The sequence below is a fragment of the Mustela lutreola genome, chromosome 8 (assembly GCF_030435805.1).
Source record: "Mustela lutreola isolate mMusLut2 chromosome 8, mMusLut2.pri, whole genome shotgun sequence".
Taxonomy (NCBI): Eukaryota; Metazoa; Chordata; class Mammalia; order Carnivora; family Mustelidae; genus Mustela; species Mustela lutreola.
The window spans coordinates 85671308-85687373 of record NC_081297.1 but is presented as its reverse complement, the minus strand read 5'-3'; the positions used below and the strand labels follow the sequence as shown (position 1 = coordinate 85687373).

The window sequence follows — 16066 nt, the reverse complement described above, 5'->3', positions numbered from 1 at the left end:
TCGCTAACAATAAATCAGGTGATTTGAAATCTGTTTTCTATCTTTGAGGTAGAGGTTTGGAATGGGAGAAAGTACTTGCCTTTGAAGCCATAAAGCCCAAACTGTATTTCCTATTACATGTAAGATGTGATGAGTCTTTTAAGATCCTGACAGTTTTCTTATTTTGAGGAGGGGGGAGTACTTTCTCCCTGCCCACTTCATAGGGGTATAATGAATCTCAAGAATGATGATAGATGTGGACTGCTTTCTCAATTGAAGTACCAAAAAAATTTTTTTTGAGCTTTATAATATTCTAGACCGCTTATTGTTTTCTAAATTGAAGTACTAAAGAGTGATTTTTTTAAAAAAATAATATTTTAGGCAGCCTCTTTTTGCATTGATGTTCAAAATGATGGAGTAGAAAAAGCAAAGCAGGGGGTTTCTGGTTAGGGAGGAGATATTTAGTAAGAATTATTGCATTTGATCTTTAGAAACTAGACATTAAAAAGTTGGATAACTGCTGAGATCCTGAACATTATTGCTTAGAGGGCAGTGAGACTGTTAACAGGTCTGAAGTGGTTAAAAAAGAATGTCAGGTTTTAGAAGTTTGTTCTGATGTGTTCGATTCCAGGCATGATTACTTTGCACTCAGATGAATGTGAGGCATGGAAGACACCAAGGATTTTTGGTCTGCTGGGCTTTCTTTTCTTTAATAATGTGAATTCATGAAGGACAATAGAGGATTATGTGTTAAATCATGTAAGACTACTCTCAGAATGTTTAGACATGTTTCTAAAGATGTTAGTAAAAGGTCACAGCTGACCTTACCGGGAATTAGAGAGATGACATGGCAACCACAGAGACCGTGACCCAGGCTGACCTTGGAGGACGTGACTGGTTAGACTTAACATATACTGATTGGTCAATCCATAATTCATGATGCATAATTCAACTTCTGGGGGAACATTATGAATTTTTAATTAGACTACTAACTTAGAACAAAGAGATGAATCTTGGGTTCCTCAATGTATAGGTGAAAATTCTAGTATTTTATAACTGAATGAAAGTTAAAGGGTGGTTTCTGGTGATTTCTAATTAACCCCTCTATTTGTTGGATAAATGCCGGCAATTTGAGCATAATCAAATTATTCTCACATAAGGATTTCCTTTGCCTTTTATCTTCTAATAGCCTTTAAAATTTTGTTATTGGTGAGTTATGAGCTAAAGCCCAAATACTAGATCTTAGTTGTCCCACTCAACAGTGCCGTTTATTACACTTTCTCTGCCTTCCCTATCTAGCTTATGTATGTGGAGAATAACAGTACCAGGAAATAAAATTATCCTGGTAAAATTTACAAGCTTAGACATACAAAATAAAATTGGATGTGACCATGACTATATATCTTTACAATCGAGCAATGGAGTGCTTATTATTAGTACATATGTTACATTTATTTTTACTTGTCATGTTAGAGTATCTAAGCAACCAAAGATGGGCAGAGAGACCTGAAGTTAGTTTTCTGTCCCTAGGACATCTTCCATACTGTCCCTTTCTGGAATGTGTGTGTGTGTGTGTGTGTGTGTGTGGTAGGAGAGGAACTGATGACCCACATACTGGCTGAGCTTTCTCTATTCCCTTCTCAAGTTCAATAACATCGATCTCACAAACATTCCAAAACTTCATTTCAAGGCAATATCTACTTTTTTGTTTTTCATCACAAAAGTGGGAGCATGTTTGCCAAATTTGGTAGAGAGATGAGTGAATGGAAGAAAATGTAAACCATTAATAATCCTGTCACCTACAGATCAGTGCTGTTACCATTTTGAGGTAGTGTGTATTAATTTATGTGTATTAACATATACACTGAACTTCACATTGTTTTATAATGTTCTTTTCTCTTATGACAGTAGATTATTTCAGGTCATTTATGGGATACATCTTATAAACTGTAAGCATAATTAATAACTTTAATTGAAATATGTTAAGCATCTTGATACAGAGTCTCTAGAGCCAATAATAGAACTTGATCTCCAGCAAAGGCCAGTGGTAAGGACAAATATCTCTTCACAGACTGACAGGGTGTTATAGATTAGGTATTGTGCTAAGGATTATAAGACTGGTTGAGTAAATGATTTCACACTCCAGGCCTGCTATTTACCTAGTAACCATTCTTTCAACCAATCATTTGTTAAGAATCAACTAGGTTCCAGATATTATATCAAGCCCTACACATATAGAGAATAAAAACCGTCTCTGCTCTAATTGCCGTCTGACGAGTTAACTAAAGGTGTACCATAAAGTAGGAAATTACAGAGTACAAGAAATGTGCTGTGGTGATTCAGAAAATGTAGTTCTTACCTCAGTGGGAGTTTGGGAAATTTATGAGAACTGCACTTTATGTCAGGCCCTGAAGGATGAGTAGAATTTAGACATGGGAGATTGAGTTTGAGAAAGCGAATGGAATATAAAATCATTGATGCAGAGAGTGTGGGGAAAATTAAAGTAAACACTAAATAGTTTGGTGTGCTGAGAACAGAGAATTCCCGTAAGATAATATCAGGAAAACACATATAAGCTGCTGCCATCTTAATGCTATTTCAACCCCTTTTCCTTTTAAGGTAAGGTCTGTGGAGGTCTGTTGCCTCCATCCTTGTTGACAGAGACCAATGAGGCCACAGTTACATTGTTTCTAGGACAGGAAACAATGGCAGCAGGTTTGAGCTGACCTTTACTGCCATACAGAAGAACTCAGGAGCAGGCATCTCAAATCTAATTCCCTGACGTTTTTATTTGAGTTGAAGGTAAGGAAGAGGGAATGCCTCTGGCCCTTCACTTTGAAGTTCCCAGACCTTCCGAGAGGCCCAGGCAGGGGGAGTGTGGCTGCACTGGTGGAAGGAAGGACAGTTCACTCTGTCGATTATCCTGACTTGTATCCCACATGTGTAAGGTGTCATTGCTTCATTCATGCTCCAGAGAAACACATGATGACAGTAAGCGACTAAGGAAGCTCTGTACAGTTCATCCAGAGCTTAGCTGTGTTGGTTAGGCAGAACTTGCTTCATCTGGGCTAGCAAACGGCCACTCTGTCTAGGAACTTCCATGGGCCACATCTGTGGTTCTATATATGTTGTTTGAAACGTTTCAGCGGTTGAAGAGAGAATGCAACGGAAGTATGCCTCCTTCTCCTCTAACTCCATCCTGCCTCCTGGTGGCAAACACTGGTAAGTATCCCGAGTATCCCTAGAGAGAGACGCTGAGCCCTTACAGACATGCATGTATTTATATTGCTTAACAGTGCTTTTTCTCCTTAAAAAATATCCCAAAGATCTTTCCAGATGAATCCACAGAGCTCTTCTGAACAACTGCATAAAGTTCTGTTGTGTGATACTCCATCATTTCTGAAGCCAGTTTCCCTACTATCACTTGGTAGGTTTCTAGTCTTTGTCCATACCAACAATGCTAGTATGTCCCTGTGTCAGTGTTTTGGGGCACATGTGGATGTATGTAATTCCCGGAGGTAGACTTTCTGTGTCAAAGGGATTGTATGTTTTAACCTCAGAGTCCTTGCCAAATTGCTTTCCAAAGAGACTGCAATGACTTATTTTATCTGTGTAATAGGAGGGGGTAACTGAGGATCTTTTCATGTGCAGAGGGAAGCTTTTAAAGTTTATTGCATCTGTTCCTTGAACAATTCTCTGGTTATGTTTCCAATTTGTACAATTGGAATTTGAGGACTTTATCACTGAATTTAGCCAAAACTGTGTTTATGATGTGGTTGTGACTTACAGTGATCCTGAAGAGGAGCATGAATTATGTGGGTAATGTTCCATCTGAAAAATATGAGAGTGTTTGCAACACTTACTGTCTTCCTTGGGTGCCACAGAGTCAAACGGGAATGAGGATTTCTTATGCTGGAAACTCATGTGTCAGAAAACCTTAGCTTTAACCCACGAGCCAACAACGGATTCACCAGTGAGATTTTTAATAGGAACATGCAAAATGCAGAGAATGTTTCAGAATATTTGGAAAGTGAACTTTTCCCACTGTGACACTGAGTACATTTTTGGCAGTTATTGAAGGTAAATTTTTTAACTCCTTTCTGTGTAAATCTCTTCAATTGGTGATATTTTTATGTCCAGGAATGTTTCAGAATATTTAGAAGGTGAACTTTTCCCACAGCGACACTGGGTACATTTTTGGCAGTTATTGAAGGTAAATTTTCTAACTCCTTTCTGTGTAAATCTCTTCAATTGGTGATATTTTTATGTCCAAGAAAAGTAACTAAAAGAAGCAACCGAAGCTATAATTACTACTTCAGTCTTTAAAGTTCATTTTTGGACCTAAAACTGCAAGTACACTTTCATTTCTGACCTATAGATTTACTGAATCTAAAAAATGATCTTCCAGATGGACAGCCATTTTCTTAATACCTCTTGTCTGTCCCTTAGCTAAGTGTTTGTTTACGTCTTCAAGCCAGGTGCATAGAGACAGAGTCCCCTCATCCAGCAGAATGGGAGCTTTTAGGGTGGTCTCTGGGTGAAGTGGATTGCCAGTGGTGCTTATTCACCTGAAGTGGAGCCATGTTCTGTTTGGAAAGAGGAATACCACGTTTTGGATTTTTACTTACCTCTTCTCAGTGTGTACATTAATCAGTTGGAGTTTCTGTGCATACTAAAAATCAGATGTCTTTACCCTATCTGTAGAGTGTTCTTCGGTGAGATAAAATTACAATACATAATTATCTTGAAATAAATGTGCAATTCCCACATGAAATGGAAAGGTGTGCCTACAAACCCAAATTAGAGAAAACCAGAATGGCTGGGAAAAATTAATTGGATAATGTTTTACCTGTTCTCTGATTTTTTTTAAAAAATTATAAATCAAACATCCCTAAAACTGACAGCTAAATTTTGTGGGATTTTTAACTTTACTCCAGTATTCAGTCCTAATAACATATTGGTGATTCACTGTAAAAGTGATGGTGAAAATACCTTCCAGGGCTTCAAGGCTAGATTTAATTTTTTGCTCTCAGGTGAGTATAAGCGCTTGCACAGTAGTGATTTTTTACCTATGATAATAGTTATACAGAAGATCATTTAGTTATGTGTACCTGAAATTAGGGTACTTGAATCACCTTGGTGGCAAAATAAAAATGCAGTTTCCTGTGCCCACCCCTGAAGTTTTAGATTCGGTAGATTGTGATGGGGTCCTGGAACCTGGGCTTTCACAAGAACCTCAGGTGAAGCCAAGAAACTACCTCATCCACTAAATGATCAAAAGAGACTCTAAGAACCTTATATGGAAAGTGGGTAATTTAGATGAGAGAATGTAATTCAGAAATGACATTGACCAGCTCCTTTTTTGGGATGTTTCAGGGTTTTGAAGTACTAGTAGTTTTTCTAGTCATTCTAGAAAACAAAGCAGCCTTTACTTAGACAAAAGGAACATCCTCTGCAGAGACCCTGCCGTGGAAGAGAACGTTGTACGAAAAGCTGCAAATTATTGGATACTACTCAGACTTTGGAGGGAGTGATAGAAAAGGCAAGAGTTAGATTGTATGGGATTCAGGGCATTCACTTTTAGGTACTAGAGTGCTAGGATAGCTACCTAACATTTATCGATTACTTGCTTTCTACTAAACATCTCTCATGCATTATAACTTTGATTTCTCCTTATAAGCATAAGAGGCTTATATATCACTGTCCTTTTCACAGATGACAGACAAAAGGTTCAAAGAGGTTGAGTAGCTTTTCTCAAAGATGCATAGCTGCCAAGAGGTGGAGCCAGAATCCAAACATTGGTAGTAATGTGGAAGATAGAGATAGAGATTAGGGATAAATTTATATTCAAGGAGACTAGTGAAGAAGTCACTGTAAGAATGTATTCGAGATCTGTTCCCTGGTTAGATATATTGTGGCAAAGGTAACATACAAAGGAGAAAAACCCCAGCATAATTTTTAGGGCTATAGCTTGACAGGAAAGGTGGATGGTAGAGCCACTAAATGATACAGAGAAGCATAATGAGACCATGTTCACTGTTGAAATCTCTTGTTTCCATTTGAGACAAGTGTATTTTTATGATCTTGTGGGAGACCCAGATGCAGAGATCTAGCAGTCCTAGCTCTAGAATTCAGAAAAATAGACTTAGATTGAAGAGGGAAATGTGGAAGTCATATATAAGCAAATGAATAGTAATAGGGTTGTAAACAGCACCTTGTGGAATATTTTTCGCTGAAGGATGGGATCTTGAAAAAAATTCTAGAGTTGAGAAGAGATGGTCATAGATGTATTGAGAAGATCAAGAAAGTGATTCCATGAAGCCAAGGAAGGAAAAAGTGCTTAAGAGTCAGATTCAAGAGGATTGTTAAGAAATATACAATAAATCACATCTATGGGATCTGGCATTTATCATTGGAACGGTAGTATTAGTGAAATCAACATTAGAGTGGTTATATGATTGACCCCAGGGTAAGGAAGTAGGGTCAACTGGTAAAAACTACTTTAAATATTTTCAATTGAAGAAATGTTTCCTCTATACTCTTTAAACCACGTTGGATCAACATCACCCCTCCACCCACCCCCGAGTCAATCCCCTGTCTTCTGCAAAAGCTATTCTGTGTGGTGAGTTGATGGTCATGTGATTACTATCTGTTTACTCTTTCTTCTTTAGAAAGCCTCATTTTATATTGATATAACTCCAGTGAAGAAGAATGAATTTTAGATCCATAAAAATTCCAGAATCTTGTTTGGGTTAGCGTACAGAGTCATAAATGGCAGGAAGAAGAAATAGGCTCTTGATGAGAAGAAGGATACAGAGAACATTCCTTTGTCTTCATCCATACCTGTGCAAACTTAATATTTAAAATATTTTCCTACGCTTCGTATTTAATATGATGATGTAATTTGGGGCAATGGGAGAAAACCGAAGTTTTTGTTTTGTTTCATTTTAGCACACTCTGGCAAATTTTAACTTGTAATCTGAAGTATCTGGTCAAAAATTATGATCTTTCAATTGTTCTATATACATGTATTGTATATAGTTGTGGGTTGTAATAGAAAGTGGTACAGGCAATGGTAATAGGGGAAAACGTCTTATGGGGAAATCAGAGGAGGCTCTGTAGAGACAAGAGTGCTTGAGCTAAGTCCAGCGATATTACAGACAAGAGAAAGGCATTTGGATATCTTAGTTTATTTGGCACGTTTGAAGATTTGGTGAATGGTTTCATACCATGAGAGAGAAGGAACAAAGACATATAATGAAGAACTTGCATGCTCTGTTAACTAACAAAAATTTCTTACTAGAATATAAGTTCCACGAGGGCCAAGATTTTTGTCTGTTCTGTTCACTGATAGATCACTGATACCTAAAACACCAATATCTAGAACAGTGCCTAGCAGTACCAAGTACTAAAATATTTATTAAATGAATAACTAGTATTCTGTGGACCAATAACTAAAAACCCAATTGCTTAGCAGAGTCACCTAGGCAAGCATTTAAAATCCAATTCCTCAGACATGGGGTCTTAGGAGTTGGTATCTTTATAAAGCTCATCTGATATTTCCGAATTACTTCTGTTGGCTTTGCAAGCCATTGGAAGAGTTGTGTGTGCTTCACTATTTCAGTTGGATGGGTCATTAGTTTCCTCTTCTTTGCTGTAGGCATCTGAGGCATCCCTCCATTTAGTCTCCAGTGGCTTTTGAGAAGAATTGTAGAGGGGGACGAAGCCTGCCCCCACTGCTGGCCATGACAGGTGGACGTGAGGTTCCTAGGCAGTCACTAGTGTGGAAAGCCCATCCTCAACCCTACTTGGATTCTGACCACAGCCCACTGTGTGCAATCGTAAGTGGAACTGATGATATTTTAATACTGTATTTAGCACATGTCTTTATACGCTGTGCTTGGACATAAGTATAATTGTCTAACTACTGAAGTTATCCAGACTAATTTTAAAGCATGAATCTTTTGGTGATTTCCTACATAGCCATCTAGCCTCTATTTAAACAATGTCAGTGTGGAAAAGGTTAACCAAACCTTGAAATTGCTCATCCCATGACAGCAATCTCTGATTTTTTGTTGAGCATAAGCCTGCTTCTCTGTAACAGAAATCTGTTGTTCTAAATTTACTGGGGTTCCAGAACACAAGGGCTAAGTCCGGTTCTTCTTTCACGTACAGTGCTCCCTATACCTGAAGACCTTTCTCAGATCGCCCTTTTAAGTTGTGGTGCCACTTCTCCTGGATTGATTTAGTGTTGTCTTTCTTAAAATATGGCTCACAACAGTGGAGGGCACATTAGGATAATCTGTTGCCATGGTCATGGGACCACTAGTGGACCAAAATTCTGGTTAACTGCTTCAGTGTTTTCAAATTTTGAACTATACCATGATATGTCGTCTAAAGAGTAGTGAATGTTCATTTGTGTCCCTGCCATTCAGTTTGGGAAGAATCCTTGCACTTCTTAAGACCCTCCAATGCCCCAGCCAAGAGGTAGACACTATGCCAAGTTTTGTATTTATGATACCTTTCCTTTTTTTAATTTAACATCTGTGAACCCCTGAAATAAGCCTATTGTTCGATTTTTCTTGGTTTTCATAATGTAAAAGAATTGCAGTTTGTATTTTTTTTTCTGTGTCTTGCTCTTATCCTCATGTTATATAGATAAGCCACGTGACCATGCAACTGTAATTAATTCATTTTCAGTTCAGGCCACCTAAGTCAGTCGTCTGTTGGTGAGTTCTGGTTGCTGGTATTTTACTTTATTTTTATTTTTATTTTTTAAGATTTATTTATTTATTTATTTAACAGAGAGAGAGATCACAAGTAGGCAGAGAGGCAGGCAGAGAGAGAGGTGGAAGCAGGCTTCCTGCTGAGCAGAGAGCCCGATGCGAGTCTCCATCCCAGGATCCTGGGATCATGACCTGAGCTGAAGGCAGAGGCTTTAATCCACTGAGCCACCCAGGTGCCCCTTATTTTATTTTATTTATTATTTTTTAAAATTTATTTTTTATTTATTTTCAGCATAACAGTATTTATTATTTTTGCACCACACCCAGTGCTCCATGCAATCCGTGCCCGCTATAATACCCACCACCTGGTACCCGGACCTCCCACCCCCCGCCCCTTCAAAACCCTCAGATTGTTTTTCAGAGTCCATAGTCTCTCATGGTTCACCTCCCCTTCCAATTTCCCCCAACTCCCTTCTCCTCTCTATCTCCCCTTGTCCTCCATGCTATTTGTTATGCTCCATAAATAAGTGAAACCATATGATAATTGACTCTCTCTGCTTGACTTATTTCACTCAGCACAATCTCTTCCAGTCTCGTCCATGTTGCTACAAAAGTTGGGTATTCATCCTTTCTGATGGAGGCATAATACTCCATAGTGTATATGGACCACATCTTCCTTATCCATTTGTCCGTTGAAGGGCATCTTGGTTCTTCCCTGATTCCAAAATACGGCCTCGATCAAGAACCACTGTCATGCTTGCTCACGGTAGCCAGCCCCATTCCTCAAACACACCACCCTTGCTCCTGTCTCCAGGTGTCTGTGGTTGCTGTTCCCTCTGCCAGTCAGGAAACCATATTACATTTAGTTGGCATGTCACATAAAGCTCCTCTTGGCTCTAAGTATCACAGACTTGCCTTGTTTTGTATGATCTTCCCAGTTTTGAGGAGTACTCCTCTGTTATTTTGTAGAAGGTCCCTCCATTGGAGTTTGTCTGGTATTTCCTCATGGTTTTACTGGGATTATGGTTTTAGAGGAGGAAAACCACAGCAGTAATATGCCATTCTTATTATATTATTTGAAGGTCACATGTTGTCATCATGACTTGTCACTGATGGTGACTGTGGCTAAGGCAGAGTTTGCCAATCTCCATCATAAAGTTACATTTTCCTTCTTTCCACAGTTACTCTTTGGAAGCAAGTCACTTAGTATAGATGACAGCTGAGACTCTGGGTATTAAGCTCCACCTCCCTGAGTGGAGAGTATTTATATAATTTGTTGGAAATTGTCCTATATGGGAGCTATGTCTCTTCTCTATTTATTTGTCAAATAATTTGTTTATATCAGTATGGACTTGGGGATATTTAGTTTAAAATACAACATAATACTATATAAAATACTAACATTCTCTTGCTCAGATGGTTCCAGCTTTGACCAGTGTCAGCTCTTACAGTGTCTTTCGTGTGTGTCCGTTTGTGACACTACAGAATGATCCATGTTTATCTTACATGTTCCCTGCTCAGTCCTGGAATCAGTCATTTCTCAAACGAGCTCTGGTTTATTTTATTGGAGAATGGTATGAGAAATTAAGATCTCAGTGGCCAGTGTACTAGTTGCTACTAGGGTGTTATGGTGCTAGGTTCTCTCAGCAGACAGAGCTAGAAAATAGAGCCATGCACACGAATCCATTTTATAAACCTAGCTTTCTTTCTGTATCTACATTAAGCTAAACATGAGGTCATGTGGATGTTTCCAACTCTGTCTAATACCACATCATTCACTCTAGCCTTCCCTCCCTTGGAGATGCCCATTTTATAATAATTCTATCAGAATTCATTTTTGTGTATCATGAAAAAGAAGCCTCAATAGTAAGTGGTTAATTAGTAAGAATTAATGTATTGGAGAAAACAAATATTAGTATAAAAGCTTGAGACACAGAAGTTTTGGCAGGTTCCCTTGTCAAATAGAATAATCTATTCTTAAATTTGTGTGATGGACCAGACCCCTTGTAGCAAGATACAGATCATAGCAAGACCATTCTTCATAAGGGAGGTATTCAACTGGGTGAGTCAGTTGAGATTGGTAAGTACAATCAGCCAGAAATGTTTGTGAACCATTTAAGTTTACCACAAAAGGAGTATTTGTATAATTTCATCAGTGATTTCTTTAAAAAAAAAAAAAAAGATTTTTATGGGGCACCTCGGTGGCTCGGTCAGTTAAGCCTCTGCCTTCAGCTCAGGTTATGATCTCAGGTTATGGGATTGAGCTCTGCATGGGGTTCCCTGCTCAGTGGGGAGCCTGCTTCTCCCTCTCCCTCTGCTGTTCCCCCTGTTTGTGCTCTCGCTCTCTCTGTCAAATAAATAAATAAAAATCTTTGGGGGAAAAAAAGATTTTTATAATAGTAATACTTGTGGGAAAAGGCTGTTAAAGTTATCAAGAAAAATCTAAGCTATCTCCATTTCATGATCCATTCCTCCCCTTTAGAGGTGATCAATATTAAAATGTTTTAATTATCTGATTTTCCACTAACATTTAACCACACAGGCATATAGCTTATAGTATTTGTACATACCGCATATATTGTTTTATGACTTTTTGCACAAGACATTGTGCTTTCTATTGATAGTGATATGGAAAAATGTCTGTGGGACTCATTTTTCACCTTTTCATAGTTGCCTAACTACATTATCATATTGCCTAATCTACATTATCAACCAAAGAAATGTTTTTTCCTTGCAGTGTATGGCTCTTAACACCAGAAGTGTTTGATAGGCCAGAGTAACAAAGGCGGTATGTTCCACTCGTGCCCTGGTTTTGTGGGAACTCTGAATTACTTCCCTTCATGGCTTTGTTTCTCCCGGCCTCTTCATCGACCTGGTAGACACTGAGGGCTCCATCCTCCATTGAAAGTGGCTTCTGCGTATCCAAATCCATTGATAATGGAAGTTTGCCGGGTGGGATAAGCCAGCCAGGGAGACATGTAACCGTCTGGGAGCTGAGGTAGACATCATTTTTGCTGAAGGTCACTGGGTGCCAGACCAGCCGACCTTGTTGGGTAGCACCCCAAGGACATTCAAGATAACTGGCAGCAACATCGTATCACCTCCCATGGCTTGCCTGGCACTGGTTGCTCTTAATATTCGTTCTCAAACTGTAACATGCGCCAGAATCACCGGGAGGGTTTCTGAATCTGTAAGTCTGATGTGGGGCCTGAGGATTTGTGTTTGTAATCCATTTCCAGGTAATGTCCCAAACTTAAGGAAAACTGGTGTTCTTCTTTTGCTGTTCCACACTAGTCTTTGTGCTCATTTGGGATTTTTAACTCACTTGTATTCATTTTGCAGTTATACATTGGAAAAAACAGTTTGCAGTTATACATTGGGAAAAAAAAAACTTTTTTTTCCCCCAGTTCCAGCTACTTTTTTTCCCCCCAGTTCCAGCTACTTTTTTTTCCCTGTAATTCAGCAGTGATCCTTTCTTCTCCCAAAGCAGAAGTGTCCTATGGGACCCAAGGGGACATCTGATGTTAGATGGGGGATAAGACCCTAAGGATATAAGAAATGAAACTTGGTTATGAGTAAGGAGCCAGGAAGGATGGAGAAACTTATCACTTGCTACTTGGAGCTATCCTCCCACTAGTGGAAAAACTCAGGCTTTGTTGCCTCATAACATATATGTTGTTCTGTCATGATGCTTTTTATGTTGTGCTCTCCACCAAATTAAAGGATATTTGATAACTGTGCACCTATAGCATCACTAGAAATTATAATCTACATTATCAACTATACCATGATTTTTATTATTTCATTTTATTGTGCACACTATCCTCTATATATAGTAGAGTGGTTTTAAGAAATAAGTTCCTTTACTACCAAGGAATAATTGAGAGGGTGACTTTGAAAATAAAGTTTAATCCTTCTGTCAGAGTGCGTGGCGGATAATAACAGCACTAATGGCTGCCATTATGGAGTCATTACCATCTGCAGGGTACTTGCCAAGCACTTCACTTGAGTAGGCGCTCCCTTCATAAATGCACACTGAAACACAGGAGTAAGTCAGCCCCCTCACCCGAGGAATTGAAATGAGCGTGGTTATGACTAGAGAAGAAGCCTACGTGTATGAAGAAACTTTGATGAATAGCACACTGAAAAAATAAGTGCAGTAACTTGACTTTTCCAAAGGAAACAAGTTGGAAAAGTTGAAGAATCTTAAAGCTGATGTGACAGAATATCTGTGACAACTAAGGGACTCTTTCCTCAGCTATTTCTTCACCTGGAAGTCTTAATGTGGCAGATTAAGGGATGTGGATTTCAGTTTGTTTTTTTTTAAACATCCATTTGAAGGATACTGAAAGTGCACATCTCAGGTTTATGGTTAGAAAAATTTGCACACAGGGAGCACCCCTGGGACCAGTGCCCACATCATGGAATGAAATACTTCCAACACCCAGCAGCCCCCTTATGCCTCTTGCAACCATCTGCCCCTCCCCCAAAGCAACAATGTGGATGAGTTTTACCTGTTTTGTGAACTGATATATTTTTTTAAACCTCCATTCTATTAATTCTGGTAGTTTGATTAAAGATAACAATTTGAGATGTATTCCTGTAAGATAATGTTTGGATACTTTTAAAATATAGGCCAGAAGCTAACTTATTATGAATGTTGGGTTTTTTTCATTTTTTTTTAAGATTTTATTTATTTGAGAGAAGGGGAGACGGAGAGGGAAAAGGTAGGGGAAGAGAGAGCGAGGGCATAAGTTGGGTGTGGGAAGAGGGAGAAGCAATCTCCCCAGGGGCGCCTGGGTGGCTCAGTGAGTTAAAGCCTCTGCCTTTGGCTCAGGTCATGATTTCAAGGTCCTGGGATCGAGCCCCACATCGGGGGTCTCTGCTCGGCGGGGAGCCTGCTCCTCCCTCTCTCTGCCTCTCTGCCTACTTTTGGTCTCTGTCTGTCAAATAAAAGGATAAAATCTTAAAAAAAAAAAAAAAAAAAAAAAGCAGTCTCCCCACAGAGTGGGAAGCCTGATGTGGGGCTCGATCCCAGGACTCTGAGATCATGACTTGAGCCAAAGTCAGATGCTTAACTGACTGAGCCACCCACGTGCCCCTCCCTTTTTTTTCATGCATTCTTTTTTTTTTTTTTTAAGATTTTATTTATTTATTTGACACAGAGAGAGATCACAAGTAGGCAAAGAGCAGGCAGAGAGGGGGGGGGGGGAAGCAGGCTGCCCGTGGAGCAGAGAGTCCGATGCAAGGCTCGATCCCAGGATCCTGGGATCATGACCCGAGCCGAAGGCAGAGGCTTAACTCACTGAGCCACCCAGGTGCCCCTTCATGTATTCTTATACTGTGATATTAAATTAAGCTGTACTTTCTCTTTTTTCCTTCTCAACTTAAAACTAGCCTTTGGTGATATTTGGTGGGGTCTCCAAAGTCATTTTACGGCCAAAAGAAAGGGGCAGGATACAGAATTAGAACTCTTTAGGTAGCTCAGGAGGTGTGTACCTTCCCAGCAAGGAGGCCACACAGAGGCACCAAACAGAAGAGTGGGTAGGACATCTGGCTGAACTAGACTCATTGCCTGTCAGTAGAGCCACATGGGATTAGACCAAATGGTGAAAAATGTCTCTTCATGTCAGACCTTTGTCCTGGTTCTTTCTCCAGGAAAAATAATCCTCTCTTCTGGACCATTGTCACTGGACACCATGACAGAACCCTGAAGGAACCAGTTGAGCAGGTGAGAAATATTTCTAAGGACAATTCTGCTGGTATTCTAAGTGTTACCACATGCCGGGGAAGGCCTTTAGCTAAAATATATCATTAAGTATTCATCTTCTAGTGCTCCTTTACACTTACCATTTATACCCACATTTAAAGCTACAATCTGAGATCACAGTTTAATCAGAGAATTGAGGGAGGAAGGTCAGGAAGTGCAAATTGAGGTCTGTGTATACAGGTGCACATGGCCTAGTTTCTCCAGAACGGCCAGTCCTCAGAGAGTGGTTCATGGCCTCCTGCAAATTATAAACAGAGATTGCCCTTTTAAATTCAGTACAGAGTCACCTTCACTGCTGATGTATGGAAATGTGGAGATTTAAGGTTTATTTTGGACTATTATGCGGGGAAGGAGTTGGACTCATTGACTTGAACTTGTAATTCCCTTACTCACCACTGATAGAGGTGAGAAGGGCAAAACGCATCCTGGTGTGAGAAGCCTTTGGTAGACGGAATCATAACTCTGACGTCGCCCTGAGAGAGCTGAGCTGTCCTCTGGAGTTCAACTCCATCGTGAGGCATGTATGTCTCCCACAAAGCATGGAGCCGCTCTTTCCCTCGAAGACTTGTGCTGTGACTGGTTGGGGGAGACTTAGTGAAGGTAAATGTTTTACTCTTGCCTACACAGGACTGCCAGTTGTTAATTTTGCAAATTTGGCATGGAGATGATAAAAAGCAATATCTGCTCTAGCCTTTCTTCCTTCTGAAAGCTAGAACCCATGTTCGATTTGGTTTTAAGTGATCAGAGAATGAGCTATTTTATATTTTTCCTTTAGGGTGACTAAGTATAGTTAAGTTAGACCTGTGAAGGGCCGAATCACAAATTTTTTCATCTCTGCAAGCCATATGTTCTCTGTCACAACTCTTTAACTCTGCCATTGTAGTGCAAAGCAGCCATAGACATACTTATGGAACAGAATGGATTGTGTTCCAGTAGAAGTTTGTTCGTGAAATCTAAATTTCACATACTGTTCATGTGTCATAAAATGTTCTTTTGTATTTAAAAAAAAAAAATTTTTTTAAGTGTACATACCAGGGGCACCTCCTGGGTGGCTCAGTCGCTTAAGTGTCTGCCTTTGGCTCAGGTCATGATCCTAGGGTCCTGGGATCAATCCTGCTTCAGGCTCTCTTTTCAGTGAGGAGTCTGCTTCTCCCTCTTCCTCTGTTCTTCTGCTTGTGGTCTCTGTCTGTCAAATAAAAAAATTTTTTGTAATTAAAATAGTGTACAAACCAAACTAGTTCCCAGATTGTGCTATATAAGCCCAGGGCTGGCACAGAATTGGCCCACTGGCTGTGGTTTACCGAACCCTGGGCTAGAGGCTAGAGTTCTTAGAGCCCATCTTATTGGGTTCACATTTGCATTTTGCCTCTTTTTGCTGTATAATTTTCTTTTACATTTTCTTTCTGTTTATGTATCCTTTATTTGGAATCTGTGAGCTTGGGGAGAGGGGAATTCATCTTTGACCATGCACAGTGTACACGATCATAACTTTCTGTACTACCTGCGGCCAAATTGCATTTTCCTAAAATCTGCACAACAACCATATAAGGAGATTTTATCCTCCCCAGGCTGTAAAGGAGGATGTTATGGC

General features: G+C 39.6%; 1 protein-coding gene across 1 annotated transcript in view; it reads left to right on the top strand.

The window, feature by feature from the left end:
- OVCH1 (ovochymase 1) overlaps positions 1-16066 on the top strand; it is a 51814-nt gene that overhangs the window by 15391 nt on the left and 20357 nt on the right. Inside the window, 10 exon segments of the mRNA XM_059187511.1 lie at positions 1279-1415; positions 2599-2658; positions 2661-2738; positions 2840-2962; positions 3693-3794; positions 4884-5010; positions 6525-6601; positions 7649-7820; positions 14364-14436; positions 14880-15075. Coding sequence (XP_059043494.1) covers positions 1279-1415; positions 2599-2658; positions 2661-2738; positions 2840-2962; positions 3693-3794; positions 4884-5010; positions 6525-6601; positions 7649-7820; positions 14364-14436; positions 14880-15075 — 1145 coding nt within the window.